Source organism: Cariama cristata, unplaced genomic scaffold, assembly GCF_000690535.1.
Source record: "Cariama cristata isolate BGI_N322 unplaced genomic scaffold, ASM69053v1 scaffold7463, whole genome shotgun sequence".
NCBI classification, from domain to species: domain Eukaryota; kingdom Metazoa; phylum Chordata; class Aves; order Cariamiformes; family Cariamidae; genus Cariama; species Cariama cristata.
This window is the reverse complement of record NW_009610046.1, coordinates 10929-30646: the sequence shown is the minus strand read 5'-3', so window position 1 is coordinate 30646 and position 19718 is coordinate 10929. Positions and strand designations below refer to the sequence as shown.

Genomic DNA, 19718 nt, shown 5'->3' with positions numbered 1-19718 from the left:
ATTCCCCAGTCCACCCTGCTCGCTCAGACCTGCACCCCCAGCCCAACCACCCCGTTTGGCATCCAACGATTCCTCCTAAATCACTGCTCAAAGCTGAATTTAAGCAAAAAAAGGTCAAGCTATAGCAAATTGTGGTAGCAATAAACAGAGCTGCCTGCTGATGTCTTGCTCTGATCCTCAAAGTAGAGCCGGTCCCAGTCGCTGCCGCCTCTCGGTCCCTCGCCTTCAGATCTGGCCCTCCCAGGTCGAGGGGGACACGTCTGGGGCAGCGCTGTCCCCCCCAGAGCCGCCCTGTGCGATGCTGCCGGAGGTGAGGAGGAAGGCGGAGTAGGCGAGGTCAGCATCCTCCTTGGAGCTCTGGGGAAGGACGGGGGGACGCTGTTAGGTGGTCGGGGATGGACAGCAGCACATGGCAGGGGAAAGGGCAGCGTGTCGTGGGCCGCGAGCTTCTCGGGGTGATACGAGCAGACTGGATGAGTGGGACAATCCGGTGGGTCACTTCGGTGCTGATGCGAGAGCATCACACCTTAGCTCAGCCCGGGGAAGACCACAAAAGTTTGTGGGTTTGGGACTCTGTGGCATGCCTGTCCCTGCATGTTGGCACCCAGCTCACCTGCCCTAAAGCTGCTAGCTTTTACTGGCTTCCTCATAGCTTCCTTTATTGCTCCTGTTCTGCTCTTTGCGCTTACAGCACCTACGTATTACCTTTGGTTAGGGACTTTTAAAAAGAAGGGCTTGTGTCTGGCACCTTCAGTCACTGCTGCGTGGTGCCCCTCGGCCATGGTTGTACCCAAGGGCAGGGGAAGGCAGGGGCTTGCTGGGGCCACAGGAACAAGTCACAGCCGTCGCCACGGCAGAGCCCCCCCGCCTGCCTCTGCCCCCTGAACCACTGCCCACGTCAGGGGAAGGCTGGGAGGCGGGATGTGCTCTGGCTTCTGGCCATCTGCTTATCCCAGGGTTTCATATTTACGGTAACGACCCAACCCCAGCCTTCCTGATGCTACCTGGGCCGGACTTGGTGTACTGTTTATAGCAAGGCGACTGCTGTTCTTGCCTCTGCTAAGACATGGGGTTAGGAAAGGGTTAAGATCCCCCAATTGAGGCTGATCTGTGGCAGGTGGCCAGATCCAGGTAAGATGGAGAGCACCTGGGTATAAATAAGGCCCCTGGGAGAGGGCAGCTCCTTTGGTAGAAGCTGGAGGGCTGCGGCGGTGCCTCCCAGGTCAGTGGGCTCTCTCCTGCCTTCTCTTACCCTTTTCGCCTTCTTGGTCTCAGCAGCACTTTCTGGGGCGGCCGCGGTGGTGATGAGCTCTGCTGGGAGAGAAAGGGAGGTGTTAGGGTGTGGGGGCCATCGGCAGGCAGGTATTCCTATGGCTTTTGTAGGGTCCTTCTGCAAAGCCTTCCCTGGTACCCCTCACCCCGGGGCTGGGGATGGAGGGCAGCCCCTCAGTCAGCAACCTACCGTCCCCTCCTATCTGAGTCTCCTGGCTCTCCTTCACGCAGGCGTTATTGCTTGCGCTGTACGCCTTCACGCTCTCGAAGTCCGACATGCTGATGTTTGTCCTGTAGCTCCCAACGGACACCAGGTCTGTTAAAAGGGAGATAACCCTCGCTCAGAGTGGGTGCAAGCACATCAACATCTGAACCGCCTCCCCTCAAGGAGAGGCCGTGCAATGCAATGTGCGAAGCCCGCGGAGGGGTGGTCTCTGTCTCAGCCCGGGCACCCTGTGCGCTGGGTGTTGGAGCCGTAAGGATGGGTCAGTGGGAGAGGCAGGGTCCCTTGTCTGCTCATCGCATGGTGGGGTACCAGGGGAGCAGCTCAGCCCAGCAGAGACTGTGGCACGCACAAGGTATCGCCTTCACTTCGGTACTGCCGACATTTCCCGAGAGCCTGGAAAAGGCAGGGACTCACCCGATCTCTTCAGCTGCCGGTATTTAAAAACGGCAAAAGCTGTTGCGAGGATGAGGAGCACGGCACCAACAGGGGCTGCGATCAGAACAAGTGTGTTGGAGCCATGGCTTTGGTCGGAGCTGGAATGGAGGGAAAGATATATCACTAAGCTGTGAAATATTTTTTTAATTGCTCAAGACTGAATAATGTATATGAGTGTCCAGCAGCTAAAATCTGTATAGGATGGTAAAGGTGAGTGAGCATGATGCAGTTCAATTAATGAACTGGATCCTAGCACATATAATAAAATAAAAACCAAATTAAAGCGTAGGACAGAGCTTGTGCCAAAACAGCTGCATCAGCAGCTTGGTTACAAATGTGCAAAGGAAAGCTCTCTAATCTTGACAGAAGTATTTTCAATTAGTTTTTCTGGACCTGGAATCTCTAATCATTCCCTTCTGGGACTGTATTTTCTGGAGCTAGAGATTAATTTCAAGTCATCTTGCCTTTTGCTGTAACTTTTTTTAATCTTTTCTCCTGATGTTTTGAGCTAAATTCTTTGGGGACAAGATTTTTTTGTTGTTGTTGCTACACCACACATGCAGGGTGCAAACACAGTACCACCAATGGGTTAATACAAACCTCACAAAAAATGTTAAATGTCAGAGGCTTGGAGAGAACAAACCTTTCGGAGGCAGCTGCGCTGTGCACCCCAGCATCACTGTTGGCTCTTCCTTGGGGAATAAAGCCGGGCTCGTCGTTGCTGGGGGGCTCGGCGTGGCTGGGGGGCTCGGCGTGGCTGGGGGGCTCAGCATTGAGGAGCTCGAGGCTGCGGCCGGCATCGCTTCCTGTACATCCCAGGGAAGAAGGGCGGTTAGTCGCATGAACAGCAGCACGGAGATGGTGACACAAAAAGCAGTTGGGTGTTTTTGGGGCACGTGGAGCTGCAGTGGGTTTTGGCTGTACATGAGAGGCTCTTTAAAATGGGGTTTAGAGATCTGAGATGATCTCATTCCAAATAACTTATTGCAAAAATCTCAAGTGGGCTCTCTCTGCCTATACACATTTGAAAAAGTCTTGCATTTCTAAGTTCTGCCTCGAGTATTTCCAGAGCAAACTTTGAATACTTGGTTTGCTTTTATTTCTAGCTCTTTGCCCACCAAAGGCAATGAAATGAGGCTGTTTCTTTCTGTTTGCACTTTGACCATCATCCACTTAGGACGGTTGCATGTGGGATATCTAGTGCTATGCTTGTTTGCTGCTTCTAACAATATTCCTCCCTGAGAAAAACATCTTAATTCCAAAATGCTGCACCAAAGCTGAGACTGAGCCCCTTGCTGTTGGTGATAGCCCTTCCTCTCCTGCTCCCCGCTGTTTCCCTGTTTATTGAGATAACAACCTCCCTGGAGCAAGATGCAGCTGTGAACTACTTGCAGTCCTTCACCTGGCAGGTGTCAGATGTTGCCTAAACTAAATGATGCCACAAATTGCAATAGCAATAATAGGTAAGAACAGGGTTAAAAAGTAAAAATAGTGTGGAAGGAAGTGATTTTTAGACTGTTGAGGTTTTTTTATGACTGGGGGAAGCAAAAGCCAGTGAGTGGATGAAAACATCTATGACAGTAGTGCAAAACCAGGGTGATGTTGGCACCTAGTCTGGGAGGCCGGAGCACTTCTGTTTTGAGGTGCTGCAACCTAGTGGCTTTGGAAAGGACTTTTCTCTCGGCAGAAGGCAGCAAGATTCGCAGCCGGACAAGCAGGAAAGCCCCTGCCTGCCTTTGCCTTGGAGCTCACCTCCAGTCACCTGCAAGTACACTGCCATGGTTTCCCCAAAGATGCCGTTGCGCTTCACTCCACACCAGTACCATCCTTCGTCTGTCTTTGCCACCGAGTCAAAGCTTAGGATAACTGTCTTGTTGTCAGTGTCACAGGTAACGTCTGGCCCTGGCTGTCTTTGATCAGAAGAAGACCTGAGGTTGCAGCTGGTGCCATTCCACTTGCACCAGTACTTCTGGTAGGAGTAGTACTTGCATGGATAAGAGCAAGTTAAATCGACCCGTGAACCCACTTGTGCCTCCACTTCTGTCTTTCCCTTCAGTCCAGGTTCTCCTGCAAGGGCAAACAGAACATCAAAGCTGGCATTAGTGGTTTCAGCGGTGGGAATGGTAATCAACAGGCAGTGGTGCTGCTAGAGATGGTGAACCAGGAGATGTGTCTTTGAGGGAAAATGCTTCTTGCATTGCTAAACTAACGTTAAGGTTGCTGTATATGCACCTCTGGGTGAAAGCTGGGGGGGGGTTTTGCAAGGCTTAAGAAATACTTGCATGAGAAACTTTTGTGAACGCTTTGCCATAAAACTGGAACCTTGTGTTCCCATTTTAAACCTACTGAGGTATGGGGAGATTGGCACAATGGCCTTATGAGATAAAATTTCAGGGTTGGGCATCACATCTCTTCTCAAAAAGCCAGATCTGCTCCTTTGTGGTGCTTAGGAGGTTGTTTTGTACCTACTGAGCAGGCAGAGAACTGCCAATGCGCAAGCTCGTACCTTCTATGATCTTCAGCTCAGTTGATGATTGCTGCTCCTTCTCCTCGGCCGTCATGCCCCAGTAATAGCCTTTGTCACTGTCCTTCAGCTGGTTCAGGATGATGGTCATCGTCTTGTTAACTGGGTTGTCATACATGACCACTCTTCCTTCATACAAGCCCGACACAAACCCGGAGCTGTCTATGATCCGACTACACCCCTTCTGTCTCCACTTGCACCAGTACTTCATTGAGGACCTTTTTCTAGGCTCGTAGCGGTATTCAAAAGTTACTGAACTTCCTTTTACTCCAATTATTGTGGGCTTTGCTTGAGGAACATTTGTCTCTGGAGATAAAAATGAAATGAGCAGCTATATATGTCTAACTTTTGTACATGTGGCACTTTCCCAATAGAACAAATATTATCAGATCAAACAAAGCTGTTTTGGCTAAGGCAAGGCTAGGCGAAGCTCAGGGTGCAGACAAGTGCCAAGTGCTGGCACTCCTAGGAATTGACCCTAAAGGGTCTGTCAGGCCTTTCTTTTACCCAAATTCACTGGGTGGTCGTTGTCTTTGTGTACTGACATTTCTAAGTGTAGCTCCCTTTGCTAGGGGAAGAGCAGGTCTTCTCCTTTCTACATTTGTCATGCTGAGATTTAAGGAATTGAGATTTAAGGAGTGGAGACTTGGAGACAGTTTGCTTATCTCATGCTGGTAGGCAGAATTTGCCCTCTGGACTTTTGGGTTAGCCAGACTGGGGAAGATAGCTAGCCAATGCTGGGAAAGTTAAGTCTTGATACCAGCTTTATTAATGATGGTTTAGTACATTACAGATAGCTAAATGAATAGAAAGAAGTACCTAGGTGAGAGGATAGGACAATAGCACTCTGAAAAGTGAAATTAAAGTTCTTGTTAAATAAAGTGAGACTGCTAGTGATGTTTCTAAAGAGAAGCAGAGATGAAGGGAAAAAAACCACTGGGAATAGCTTACTCACCCTCATAGACGTGCACGTCCAGTTCCTTTGTTTCTCCACTCTCCCCATAGACGCCGACCCCGCACAGGTACAAGCCAGCGTCTTCCCAGCCCATCTGAGTTATCACGATGCTGAATGAGCCTGGAGATTCCTCGTTGCTTATCAGAGCTCGCCCTACATAATTCTCATCAATCTTGTCATGACTATCGATGATGGTACGGCAGCCGCTTTTCTCCATCTTGCACAAGAATTTCCTCGTTATCTCAATCTTGTCCCCAAAGCTGCAGGACATGGTCAAAGTGCTGTGCAGCTTCACGTAGAAGAGCTCAGCTCCCTCGGGAACGTGTGGACCTGTGCATACAGAGACACTGGTCAGCCTCCGCTGCCTGCTCTGTCAGCAGCCATCTCCAACTCCCCTATACCTCTGAAAACTTCTTTTTTAGCAGAGGGTTTCTCTCTACTTTGCTGTATTATACGATCACATGCCACTCCTGGTTGGAGCATTATCTGCCCAGCTGTGTCCCGTGTCTGTCACACATTTCAGGACTGAGGTCTCTATGCTGTATCACTGCCTGATCTATAGCAGGGTTTCTCCCAGAGTTTTCTCACCAGTGGCCATGCCAGGAGTTTGCCCCATGCTCTGCACCCTGGGCCATGCTCAGCACCATGGTGCTGTCCTGCATGCCCTGCACCCACGGACTGGTGCACAGGCTTGGCTGGCACAGCCTCAGCCGTGGGTTGGATGGGACATCAGAGTGATCAGCGGTTCTGCCCTCTGACTGCATCTCCCTAAATTTTAGCGGTTGAGAGAGGTCAGCAGTTTCTAAGCAATGTTTGTGACCTTAAGATGAGGTTTGTTTAATCTGATTTTTATGCCAGATTTTTGGTCAAAAAATTCATTCTGTAAGAGCGCAGGGGGAAATGAAAGCTGTTGGTTCCTGAAAGCATGGAGCATCTTGAGCTCTTAGACACTGGACAGACTATCTGTGGAACCTTATTAAAAGGAGGGAAGGGAAATAAAAGAAAATAATAGTTTGAGGAGCCCCAAGACTGTAATTACCTTGAGTAACATCCAGACTGACTTTGTAGGAGAGCCCTCTGCCATTGATACCAACACCACACTGGTAGGTGCCTGCGTCTGCCATTGTAAGCTCAGAGATGTTGATCTGGAAACTTTCTGCCTGCGGGTAGTCGGTGATGGAGGCTCTGCCTCGGTAGCCTGGAGCAGTGTAGCCGCTGGTGGAGACAATGGTCATGCAGCCCGTGGATGATTCCCTGCACCAGTACTTTCTGTCGTGTCTGTTCACGCTGGTGGGAGGGTAGAAGCATTTCACCGTAACTGATCCATTGAGCAGACCATATACCTGCCGTGGTCCGAACACAGGGCTCGAGACTGCAAGGGGAAAACATGATGGCTGTAAAAGTCAGCTGTGCTACCCAACCCAATGGACCGCAGGGCAGGTTGGGTGTACTGGGGCAAGTGTGGATCCAGGGCATCTGAAAGGCCCCACGGCAGCAATGGGCGCTGAAGGGGTAGAGATTCCCCCTGCTCCCCCCTCAGTCATGCCACCTCTGGTCTTAGGCCACCCACAAGACCCATGCCCCAGAGAGGTAACACTTACTTGCTGCCTTGGGGAGGTATCTGCTGCTTGCAGATTCAGCTGGGAGGAAGGCGAGCAGGAAGATGAGTGCTGGTAAAGTCATTTTTCTTGCATTCCCTGGAAAGGCGCAGAAGTTGGTGAATAATGCACTTGCAAAATGATTAAGGTAACTAATGAAGTCATCTAATAATCCTTGTGCCTGGAGGATATGAGGGTTGTGGCTACTTGACCTAGAGAGAAATACAGCTTTTAATTGCTTTTGTCAGGCAATTGGATCGGAAAGAGGGAGCTGATAACTATTTGTGCCTGTGTTGCTGCATGGCATTGTGAATGCCCGTGGATTTCATCCCAACACCCCAATTTTCCCTTCTGTAACATGAGGGGAGTTGTTCTTGTGACAAACTTGGTTAATGCAATGCCTACAAGTCACCAATGTGTCCATCAGCAGTGATCCAGGGACAATGTCCCTTGGGCAGGCAACAGCAGCAGCGTGCACAGCGTAAAGTCATTTTGGCCAAACTAGAAGAGACTTGATTGAAAATCAGAAATGCTATCTGATTTTACACTTGTAAATCAGAACAGCCCGTCACAAGGCTGAAGTCCAAAACCTGCTGAGGTCTGGCAGGCATGAGAGTCAGGTGGCAACCCGGAGCTCGACTGCTCTCTTGACCCTTGCCAGGAGATAATGTTGCTTCTAACAGTTTAATAGTTGGGGTCATACTTTCCTTCAATGTTGTTTGGGCAGTGAAAGGAAGGCTTGTTCGCTTGTAAGCCTGGGTGCCAAAGCCACTCCTTAGGAAAACCTGCTCTCACAGAATCACAGGATGCTTTGGTTTGAAAAGGACACTTGAAGATCATCTAGTCCACCCCTTCTGCCATGGGCAGGGACACCTCCCACCAGACCAGGTTGCTCACAGCCCCATCCAACCTGGCCTTGAACACTTCCAGGGATGGGGCAGCCACAGCTTCTCTGGGCAACCTCTGCCACTGCCTCACCACCCTCACTGTAAAGAATTTCTTCCTTATGACATACAGCAGAGTTTCTGCCTGAAGCCAGTGTTTAATTACTGCTCTTTGTCTCCCTGGTCTCTTCAAAGACATACAAAAGAGAAAATGGATAATATTTTCACCTCTACTTTCTTTTCTTTCTTCAGCTGCTGGTAGAGTGAGAGAGATGCAGGGATTTGCCCCTCACCCCCACCCCTCCAAGAATCAGACTTAAACCAAGTAAAGCACCATCCCACCTGCATGTCCACCAGAACCTACTGCACCAAAACTAACCCTTGGCCAGAACTCAGCGATGGCTATTGGGGAATGCCAAACCAAACTGCGTGTCTCTTGAAATGTGTCCATAGTCTTCAGGATGAATATTTCTGACCTTCCCCCTGTTTTGGACTGAGGAGTGATGGCTCAGAGGAAGCCAAGGCTCTTAATTCACCAAACTGTTTCTTTGCCCTGAAGCCGAGTGTGCTGTTGGACACGGCACGGTGGTGGGAATGTGCATTTCTTGAGCACAGCTGTTGATCTACCGGCCTATTCCAAGTTCTAGAGAAGAGGATAGGTTCCAAGGAAAGTCTTTATAAACATTCAGAGGAATTTGATTTCAGGGCATCAAGTGACACAATTTTATTAAGGGTAATTCCCGATAGAAGAAAAAGGCTTTTATTTCCGTGTTAAGATGAAAGGTGTTCTGTTGTGCTTTCTTCCTTGTATTGTGATTTTTAATTGCTCAGTGGCCGCTTGTCCATGGCTAATAATTAACTGACTGAGCATGAAAAACGCTCTTTCATACATATCCCAGAAGTAGCCAGCAAGACAAACATGACATATTCTGCAGAGAGCAAACAATGGGGCACAAAAAGGGCCTTGATATTTGCCCCTTGCTAGCAGCAGTTCCTCTGGCTGTTGGTCGCCTCACTGCCCTCCGCCCCTCCCTCTGCGGCGCAAGCAGGATCTCAGTTCAGCTTTCCCCTTCTTAGCAAAATTTGAGTGATGTGTTAATCTGATTCCTTCCCAAAGTGATCGGCTACTTCAGGGTTACGGACAACATCGTTTTGTCAGGCAGGGAAGGGTTACCATGACCTCTTTTTGAAACAAAGACATAGCTGCATCCAGAAAGATGTGTGCAAGAGTGGCAGGATCAGGGTCTTCATGTGCATGTTAGAGCAGGAAAGAATTCTTGCCTCCCTCTCTCTGAGGGCACAAGTGTGCTTGTGCCTACACAAGAACAACAGTTCCTGTGTGCTTGCATGACCAACGTCCACAACTTCTGCAGCTCTGAGCTGCCTCTAGTCCTGCTTTCTCAGATGTTAAAACCTTCCCCCTTTCACTGAATGAATGGAGAAAACTCCCATATATAGCAAGTCTGAGCAAGCACAGCCACCAGTTACGTAAAAATCTGTGTTGTACTTCCATGCTGATGCACGGAGCTGGATGGCTGGAAACCCCCTCTTTGCTGCCGGCGCCGTGTCGCACTCGGGCAGTGACACTTCCTAACCCACGGGAATGGTGCAAACCAGCTTTGCTGGTCGCTCGGCAAGGAGCAAGCGCCGTCTGAGATGCTGGAGGAGAATTTCATCAAGCTGTTGGTAAAAGACCTCTAGTTCCTTCTTGCTTGCAAAGAACGTTTGCTGCTGGATTTGCTGACTCAAGTCAGAGCACAAGGTCTAAACCTCAGAGCTCGAGGGAAGAGAAAAGGCTGCTGAGCTCATGTGAAAGGCAGCGCAAGTAAGTGGCTGTGCAAATGATTTGTATTTGTGCTTCTGCAGATGGAGGGGGAGTTGAAAGGAGAGAGGAGATGGGACAGCAAAGGTTTGTGGGGGGCTATAGAAGAGTCAAGAGGCTTGAAACCATATGGAAATGCCATGTGTGCAATCTCCAGAGCAGCTGGGAAGCAAGCTTATGGCAAGTGTGGCAGTGCTGTTATCCTGCTGCGTGCCCAGGGACTGTGCTTGTTGAAGAACCAGTGCTGGAAAGGGTGAAGTGCCTTTGCCCAGCCTGTATTCCTCCTGCCACACAGCTGCAGCTTCTCACCGGTCTATCCTAACTCTTCAGGAGCAGAGAAAGGGGAAAATTCATGCTCCTTTATTATCGTATTTGTGAAATCTTGAGCCGGCAGTGGAGGCAAGGCTTCCTTTTGGGCTTCGTACACAGATGCACAACTGCATCAGCCTGTGCCCTCTGCATCTGGCAGCACCAGCTGCTTCAGAGAAAGGTGGAAAAATCTGCCCTAGGCAGTGGTCCTGTGACAGGTCCTGAGGGGTTTCCCTAAGTCCTGGTGAGGGTCTGGTGGTTGGCGTGAAGCACGAAGCTTGCGCGGTGCTCCCAAAACCTTGCAGGAGAAGCTGCGTTTGGTTACCCCGTACGGGAGCAGCTGCGCTGACTTTGCAGATGACTGATGGTTCCCCACTGGTTTTGCCTGCGGGCTGTGTGACATGGCTGGTGTGGACTCAGTGGCCACACTGGGTTCCCCTCTGCTCCTGTCCACATCTCCTGCTTCCCCCCCTTGCAGGCACTGACCTGCGTGTCTGGGTGCCTGCGCTGGATTTCTGGAGGAGGAAGGACTGAGCGTGTGAGACCACGGTGTCCCCATGGACTGATGGACGCTGGAGACCTATCCCGCAGGGAAAACCTGGTCCTACCACACTGCAGCAGGATGGGTCACCAGGACCTTGTTTGGTAGCCAATGTACGTGGCACTGTGCAGGTTGGTGCCTGCAGCCCGCTTTACGTGGCCATCGGAGCTCCTGCCTGCCCCAGAGCTGCCAGGCAGGAGGGGAAGGAGGTTGAGGGGAAACCTGGACACACAAGTTGTGCTATGTATGTCTGTGCAGGCAAGGAAACAAACTGCTGTCTTAAACCTGAGGCATTAAAAACCCAGTGAGAAACTGTCTGCAAGGCAGTGCGATGGACTGGTCGGGAGGGAAAGCGGGGAGGGAACCCAGTTGTTCCCACCAGGAAGGGGTCTCCGAGAAGCTGCTCTGCAGCACTGGGCGATGAAGCCGTGGGTGGGACGTGCCGGGCTGGCAGCACTCTGGAGCAGCCGCCTCTGTCGGCATTTTGGGCTTCAGCTCACCCATGCTGTTGGGCCCGTTGCTGTACGCTGCCAGGCTGTCTCTGTGATTAGTTTAAAACATTTTTATAAGTGATGAGGGAGCGGGGACTAAAACCTTGTACCAGTTCTCCCCCTCTCCCCTTGCTGCACAGGAGCTGCAGAGAAGCAGCCCCAGGGAAAGCTTTCAGCTGCACGAGTGTGTGTGTGGCTGGTGTTTGCTGTGGGCTGAGGCTGTATTCCCTTTTTTTTAGCTACAACTCAAATCTTGGTTTTTGTGTATTTACTTTCATTTTACATCATCAAAACTACTGGCTTCCTTCTCTTCCCTATCCCAAAGTAACAGGTTTCGAAGGTTTTAAGGCACAAAACCAGTATTACAGCTGAACTTGGGAGATGGGAGTTTGCTCGTTGGTGCATGAGCTTTCCACCCTTAATCCAAGCCCCTGGACACCAGTGCCACCGGGATCGGGGCAATGGCATTGTCTTGTCTGGGACACTGCCAGGTGGGGGTGGCTCCATGCTCTCCAGCTGTTGGCAGTTTGTGGCTGTGTTTGTGTGTGTAATGCAAAGCAGATTTCAAAGAATTATGTCAAACAAAACCAGAACAAGATAGGCTAATCATTAGCAAGATTAATATTAATAAATAAAAACATTTAATTGTAATGTAGAATAGAATCATAGAATCATTATGGTTGGAAGAGACCTCAAAGATCATCAAGTCCAACCGTATACCCAATGCCACCATGCCCACTAAACCATGTCTCGAAGCGCCACATCCAAATGTTTTTTGAACACCTCTAGGGAATAGAAGATATAGCGAGGTAAATGGCATTAACTTTCTCCTAGCCACAGATTTCCATGCTTGCCAAGTTTGCGTCCATGACCTTGGGAAGGGCTGCTGCAACCCCCACCGATGGTGACCGTGCAGGTGCGCAAGGGACTGAGAAACCTGGGAGGTGTTCAAGAATTAATAAACCCCAAATACATACCTATACCATAACGACAGGTAAAAACTGATTACAACTTGTAACATGTTTCCGTAATTTGGATTTTGTTGTGTTTCTTCCCACCACCCAAGTGCGTTAGAGCTTGGCACATGCGGCACCGAAGGGGCCTTGCTGGTTAGCGCCGAGTGAGACACGGGCCCACCACAATGTGGGTTTGGGGTGAAAAGCCATGCAAATGGAAAAATTACAAGGCTCTTTACAGCATAATGACCTTGCTTTCCAACTCAGGACAGCTAAATGTTTTTGTCATCTTAGCATCATCTCGAGGATGAATAACACTAGCTGTGTTGATTTGGTACATTGCTGTGCTCTTAAACCTCACTGCTTTATGCCTCCACTGAGTGACAAAGAAATTTTAATCCTGTGTATAAAGCTCTGGGGAGGTTAGACACCCCCTCAACCCCCACATTTGGTCTCCCTTGCTTATACGGACGTGCCTTTAGGGTCTCTCTCCATAGTGGTGCTTTTGGAGGGCAGTGGGAGGCTGCCCAGCAGTAGCTGTGGTGTGAGACCTCCCTGGGCTGGGTTTCCCGGTCTGCTGTATGTGAACACCTCCCTGGGTCCCCCAGCGCCCGAAGCACTGCGGGGTTGGCCTGGGTTGGGAACATCACCTTCCTCTCCAGCACTATCGCACGCCTAAATTTTGAAATAGTGTTTTCAGGTTTCCAGCAGAAAGTGCTCTCTGACTAGGCTACCTCTTTTTAAATATCATTCATTGTAAGACCTTCTCTGGGTTTCTACGGTGCTTTTGTGATTCTCTCAGTCCCAGGGAGGAATGTCTTGAAATTTATAATGATTTGAAAGAGAACAGGACCTGACCCCCGCGTTACGTAAACCCCAGCAAGCAGCTGCTCTTGCCAGGTACGAAATACCAGAGTTCGGTTCCCAAATTCTGCTGACTCAGCTGCGAGGCTGAGCTCTGAGAAACCGGTGCACTCCTAACGCAGCTTGCCAGGGCTCAGCGCAGTCCAATCCATTAGCTATTAACTATTGCCCTTCACAATGACCAGTGTCAAGGCTGTGCTACGGGATCAACAGAACATGAAGATTTAGTTGTCACATTTGTAATTCTAGCCTAGGAGTCTGTTTTGTAGTATGTTCACTGTTATTCATATATTTGAGAAATAATAACGTATCGAATGGGGTAGTAGTTTTTTTCCCCCTCGAATCCTTCTAGAGCAAGACCCACTAAGACCGCGAGGAAGCTGTGCAGATGTAAACTGTTGTAGAGACAGGCAGTGCTGAGCAGCATCATCATCGGGGGTTATGCTGTGAGGAGGAGCACTGGCACAGGGGCTAGGGGTGATTTCTGGAGGTGCTGAAGGCTTCTGTGCCAAGAAGAAGGGCACAGCAACAGACTTCTTGCTGCACAGGACTGGGGCTATCTACGTCTTCACGCTGCTCATCAAGATGACTGCATAGGTGGCCTTACTGTGAGTTTTATTTGCTGTAGTGGGATGGGGAAAAGCCACGAATCCACTCCATTTTCATGGAGTTACGAATGAGCAATCAACTTTAAGATAAAAGATCAGGCTGACCGAAACACATGCAGAAAAGAAATATTTCATGTTCCAAACCAATGCCTCCTTTACAATATGGAAAGAATAAATAGGGGGTGCTTAGTTTTGTGATGCAGTGAGCAGAAACGGCTAGACAGATCTTACGGAAGATTACCAGGATTTACTAAGAAAAGGGCAGTCTTTAGGAATTTCTGCAGTACTTATGACCCTCCTAGCTAAGAATGTTTGTAAGTGCCAGTTAAACACTGCCCCATATGAGCAATATATTCTGGAAAACAGATGAAAAAGAATAATCAGCTCTCATTGCAATGACTGAAATTCCTGCTAAGATTGTGCTGCTGGCCTAATTCTGTGTTCCTTTGAGCTGTTAGATGCACCACACGCTAACTTGTGACCTGATGTTCCTTTAAGGTGTTAGATACCCCATGCACCAACTTGTTGCTTTTCAGATAAGAGTGCCATGGTTCATTTGTTCCTTACTTTTTGTTTCTTGTCTCTCGGGCAGGAAAGTGAAACCAACTTCAACACTATTATTCTAGTTGGATAATACTGATGTTGCAGGGACCAGGAACTTGCAATGATCCAGCAGCACTTGCTGCACAGCCACGGTCTGCGCCATCTCGGTCGCTGGCTGGACGGTGCCGGTACCCGTGCCGTGAACAGCAGCAGGGTTGCTGTTAGGAGGTGGCATTTCTCTGTACTTCAGGTGAAATGCATTAAAAGTCCCATATGAATGTTGCCTTTGCAGAGGAAGAACTCGGGTGTGCAGAAACCCATCCCTTGGCTCTTGGTCTAAACGTGAAAGGAGTCTGCCAGCTTTCTCTTGTCTTAGGACACTACATACATCTCATTCACTTATGCTTCAGTATCTATTTATCTTCCTTTTAACTGTACAAACTTGACAGCTCTTCAGAGCTTGTTTAGGACACAACTGCACCAATTTTCTTCTCAAATTTCAAAATCTACATCCTGACAATTATCTCCGTGTTGTGATTCAAAAGACTGTAATGACCATAGACTGAGTTGCAACAGTTTAGATTACTACAGTAATATTTGCTACCATTTGTTATTTTCTACGTTAAACCTTAATGCAAATATTGTAATGATAATTAACCTTTTCCCAGAAAGGAAAGTTCAGAAATCTACTGCAGAGAAGAAAACGTAAGCATCATAAGCCTGATCCTATGCTTCGGACCTTCTTTCAAAGGAAATCCCCCTCCCCACCAGCAAGACCTGCACACCTATTCACTCCTGTTTCAGGACTGCTGCTTCCCTTCCCATGTGTGTGAGGAAGAGTCCTTAAAAGTGTCTCGAGGCTTGTATTCTTCTCCTTCCCCATCTCAAAGCGGTAGTACAAAAGATCTTGCAGTTCAGAAAGACAACAAAGAAGTAGTACTTACACTCCAAGTTACTTCTGCAAGCTACTTTGTACTTCTTGCTTTTTCTTTCAGACTGACCGCTCCTGGTTTTGCTGGTGTCTCGGTGGCTGACCCCAGGACCTTCTGCGAGTGTCCTGTCTCCCTGTCACAGCCGGACACGGGCTCTGGCAGTGCCAGGCTGTTTTAAATACTCCTTGTACCTCTAGCCCTGCATTTCCACCTGTTGTGCCTTAAAGGAATAGCATCCAAAAACCCTGGCAGGTGAGCACCACCCCACGTGAGGGCAGGGAAGCCAATGCCCATCCCAGCTCTGCTGTCCCTTTGAGGCTGCACACTGTTATTGACCTCCTGATTACACATCGCCATTGCCCAACATGGGTGGGCTCTCAGAGGTGGCCCAGGGTCCCTCTGCCTCCTTTAGAAAGGATTCTGGTGGCTGTGTGGGGTCAGGTCCATGGAGGGTCTTCTGCTCTGCTGGGAGCAGGGTACCTCTGAGACAGCCTTCTGCTTGGACAGGACCCAGAGAGCTAGGGCAGCTGTGACTCCTTGGTTTGAAGGTGGGTGCCCTCACCTGGCACAAAGACACTGGGGACCCTTATGGGGGCTGAGACTAACTGAGCATGCAAGGGTCCAGCAAGCCCCCTCCTCTTCGTTGGCATTGCAACATCACCCTTGAGCTGTGACCGCGTTTCCCATTACCCCAGGCAGAAAAGCCCCTTGCTGCAAGGACTGACCTGGCTTCTGATTTTATGATACCTCAACTAACAGTCGGGGTTGTAGGGCAAAGCTGGCCAAAACCAGGTGGGTTTTTTTTAAGGTGTTGCACATTTTTTGGAAACCGGTGTCCCTAAGAAGACCCTGGATGGCTGTGCTGGTAGAGAAGATCTGTCTCCCTTCCCTGCTCTCCTTCTGCCTCCCCTCACCTCGTGGGAAGAGCAGGAGTCTGGGTGGGCAAGAGTTGGTCTTGTCTGTGAAGACCAAGAACATTGTAAGCTCTTTAAAATGAAGAATAACTATCAGGAGCTTTGCTGCCATCTTCAACCTTGTTTCTTTGCTCTCCTGTGTAGGCAGGTCAGGGGCGAATACAAACTCCCTGTGTGGTGTGGGGCTGTCAGAAATGGAACTGCAGGAGGAAGTAAAATTAATGAAGATGAAAGTATTTGTATTATGCGGGGTGAATCATTACTTGCTTTACCTTGTACTGACGATGCAAAAGCAGTAATGCCTTCTACCTAGGGGGTCACACGAAGCTTTTCTCATCCTCTCTCGGTGAAAGCTGGTGAGCTTGAACAGGACGGCAGCTCCAGGCTTTCCTGCGTGCCCAAGAGCAGCGAGAACCTGACCTGGAGTCGGGACGATTAGCAAATTTGTCAGATCTTAAACCAGCCTTGGAAATACCTTTATTCTAGCTGAGGGTGTTGGGCTCCTTTCTTCCCATAAATGTGTAGCTTTTGTGGTGAGGAAGGCTGTTGCTGTGCTTGTACAAGGTGATCTGGCAGGGATCTTGCACCGAGAGAAGAGCCACCAGCTCGCCTAGACGGGGACAAATGCTGATCCCCTTGCAAGCTGGGTCCTTCCCACCAGTGCTGCTTCTCTGGCCGCTGTTGGCATCGCTCTTTATTCTGGGGTACAGTTGTGCTTGCTTGGCCACAGCAGGCACAGGTGTGTTTGCTTTCCAACACCTCCCGCTCTCCCAGGCACTTCTCCTTTGGGTGCCAGTACGTCAGCTTCCCCGCTCACCTTGTCTCGATCCTACAATTTGCACGGAGATGTGTTTTAAAGAGCCTGGGCTTGGAGGAGGAAGGCGGCATGGCCAAAACCAGCCACAGGGACCTGCAACTGCTTGTGCATCTGGGGGAAGAACAGTTAGTCCAGGGCGGATGAACCATTTTCTTAAGTAAGCCACTGTCTTTGCCCTTAAGTTTTCTGGTAAAACCGATCTGTTGTCTCTTGCAAATGTCTTTGCCTGCTTTAGCAGATGAGGAAGCGTCCTCCTGCCAAGTCACAGGTTCCAAAGCTCTTTGGCATCTCCAGAAAACAAACAAACCTGAGCTGGCTTTTTTTTTTTGGGGGGGGAGGGGGTGCAAAGCACAGTTTGCAGCATGGAATGTAATCTGAGCACAGAAACCAAAGCTACTGCTTGGGTTGGGGCTGCGTTTGGGCTGAAATTATTTGATTTTGAAGCTGTGAATAGTTCTGTAGAAAAGGTAGAGGAAAAATAGCACTTGAGAATTTGGGTGCCTTTGATAGACTGAAGTCAGCTACGGTTTATCTGTTGTAAAATGACCCAACGGATAAGGATTTAAAAAAAAAAAGTCAGAAAATCCTCGTCTTTTGCCTAGCACTGAGCAAAGCCGCAGCCACCGTGGTCCTTCCTTCCCGCGCCCCCTCCCCAGCTTTACCTTCCCCCTGGGGTGCTCTGCCTCTGCAAGAGAAAGTCAGGGTCGTGCACAAATGACTTAATTCCAGGTGCGTTATTTTATTCTCTCTTCTACAAACTGCGTAGCAAGTGACATCTGGGCAGCCTGCGGGGATTTGGCTCTCAACACAGGACGCTTGGCTTCCGAGCAGGGCAGCAAGCAACGAGTGGTGCTGGGCGCTTTGCCGTGCATAGCTGTGCCTTGGCTTTCCATAGGGAAACTTCGGAGATTGTGTACACGAGGGCTTTGGTAGAAGGGGGTTCTGCTTCAAATCTTCATCAATCACCTTGAGAAGTATTTTTTACCCCGTAGGGTTGCTGTGTTAAAAAAACACAAAAGAAAAATGTGATCTGGCATTGCCTCTTTACAATACTTTCACAAGTGATTTCACGGGTGTTTCTGTTTTTATGGCAAATTTGGTATTTTAAATGGGTCTGATATTTCAGGGACTCCTGAGAAGAGAAAGGTAGAAAAGCCCAGGTTGGAGGGGACTTCTGGAGTCAACCTCCTGCTCAGCGTAAGAGGAGAGTTATCCAGACATAAAGGAACAAAAGGCACAACTAACAACTTCTGGATTACACTCTCATTTTTAGAAGCTTTGCACAGAATGTGGATTGTTTATTTTCAAGGTTTTAGGAGGGGTGTACTTTTTTCTTTCCATTCTTTATATTTAGGACTGCAAGAACCCTTCATGCAGCTTCTTTTTTTGTAAAGTAAAATCTCTCAAGCAGCAATAGAACTTGTACAGTTTTAGCAAGTCGTATCACTCTCCGCAAAATATTCTAGATTTGAATCTTTATGGCCTTGGTTTTAAAGCCACTCTGAAGGCTTCTTTTGACATCTACAACATATTCTCTAAATAGCTTCAAAAATGTGATGTCTGTAGATCTGCTTTCTGCTTCTGATGGAGCCAGTGGATGTTTCAAACAGGGAACGAAATAGGAGGGTACTTGCAGTGCTGTACATTGAGGTGGTAGGATGTTCCAGAGGGCACAAATTGGCACAACTGCTTATTTCCCTCTGCAACTGCCTGACTTTAAAATATTGTGACCTGCTTATACGATCAGAGAGTTTGGATCTAAGTGCATTGTAACGAGAATATGAAATGCCGTCACCAAATTTTTTGAACCACTACTCTACTAAGTTTGATTTTTTTTTAATGGAGAAAAGTACATTTCACTGATAGGAATTTCCACAAATTGGATGTACTTTAAAATATTTGCTCAGACGTTTTCTACAAGAGCTTCTCTCTAAAGATTTTTGGTGCTCCAAGACAGGCCCCCTGTTTTTATATTATGCTAGAAGACAGAGACTCTTACACATAAGTTGGTCATCCTGAATCTTCCAAGGATAGCATAGATTATCCTGCACAAATAAGACAAAAAAGAATAATATGATTGCAACACAGTGAACAAGAATTGCTTCTGTGCAATATTGCAAGAGGTCACAAGGAATCAGCAAACAAGTGAGCAGGAAGACCGATAACATGTTTACTAGGCGTAAGCAGCAACTATAATCAACCCTATAATAAATTTATTAACCCCATATAGATTTAATCCAATTCTTTTGAAATCTATGGCTCAACGTCTCTTGGTAAGGAATAAAGACAATAGTTTGGCATCAGAACGTAAATCCTGGACTGTGGGATCATAATTCCTGGTCTGTAAACATGGTGTCTATCCTCTGGAGGTATTTTACATGCTAAGCCGCAAATTCTCTGCTTAAAATTTGGTTTTATTCTCTTCTACCAAGGGAGACAACACTTGCAGTGCCCGTTCCAGAAAAGACTCACCGACGTTTGCCAGAGTCTGTCCCGCATTCGCACACTTTTTCTGGACTCGGGGTTTCCTCCATCGTTTGCCCTTTTGCAGGGTTCAGACCAGCCTGAGTCGGCACTGCTTCCACGTTTCCCGTGGCGCTGCTTTCTTCTCCTTAAAAAAAAAAAAATATGTGTGCAATGGAGGGAACACATCCTCCAAGGCCTGTTTAAATATACCAGCATGTCATAGCAGACACCGGATTAAGCCCGTTGTTTCCCAGCTTCATTCTTGTAAAAATTTTATTTCTACTTACCACTGTCATCGCTGAAGGTTTTTGTCCCTAAATTTATCTCTAGGGACACGGTATGTTATAGAGTAAGACACATGCATGCATTTTTGAAAATCAGTTGCTAGCAAGGATTTTTTGGGTAAGACTTTGTCGGTTTTGCACTGAACAGGCTGGATTCGGCCCCGAGAAGCCACCCAGCACGTAGCCACTCGTGCCACGCAGGTCCCTGCCCTTTATACTGCAGGATTTCCGAGCACTTGTGGAGCCGTAAATCTTCTATACACAAAAACTCAACCTT

The 19718-nt window shown here is 48.5% G+C and overlaps 2 protein-coding genes across 2 annotated transcripts in view; both read right to left on the bottom strand.

Moving 5' to 3' along the window:
- Window positions 1–225: 225 nt before the first annotated feature.
- On the bottom strand, window positions 226–7095 carry LOC104159753 (polymeric immunoglobulin receptor-like). The gene is given in 11 exon segments (XM_009697745.1): window positions 226–357; window positions 1253–1311; window positions 1463–1588; window positions 1913–2005; window positions 2008–2031; window positions 2577–2672; window positions 3686–4000; window positions 4440–4763; window positions 5413–5742; window positions 6452–6777; window positions 7010–7095. Coding segments are annotated over 11 exon segments (1911 nt in total).
- An 11574-nt stretch (window positions 7096–18669) lies between these two features.
- The window catches only part of LOC104159751 (polymeric immunoglobulin receptor-like), a gene marked incomplete at its 5' end in the record, with an annotated part of 5003 nt that continues 3954 nt past the window's right edge, over window positions 18670–19718 (bottom strand). The window contains one exon of the mRNA XM_009697743.1: window positions 18670–18736. Within this exon, the coding sequence (XP_009696045.1) occupies window positions 18670–18736 (67 nt within the window). The remainder of the gene's footprint in view (window positions 18737–19718) is intronic.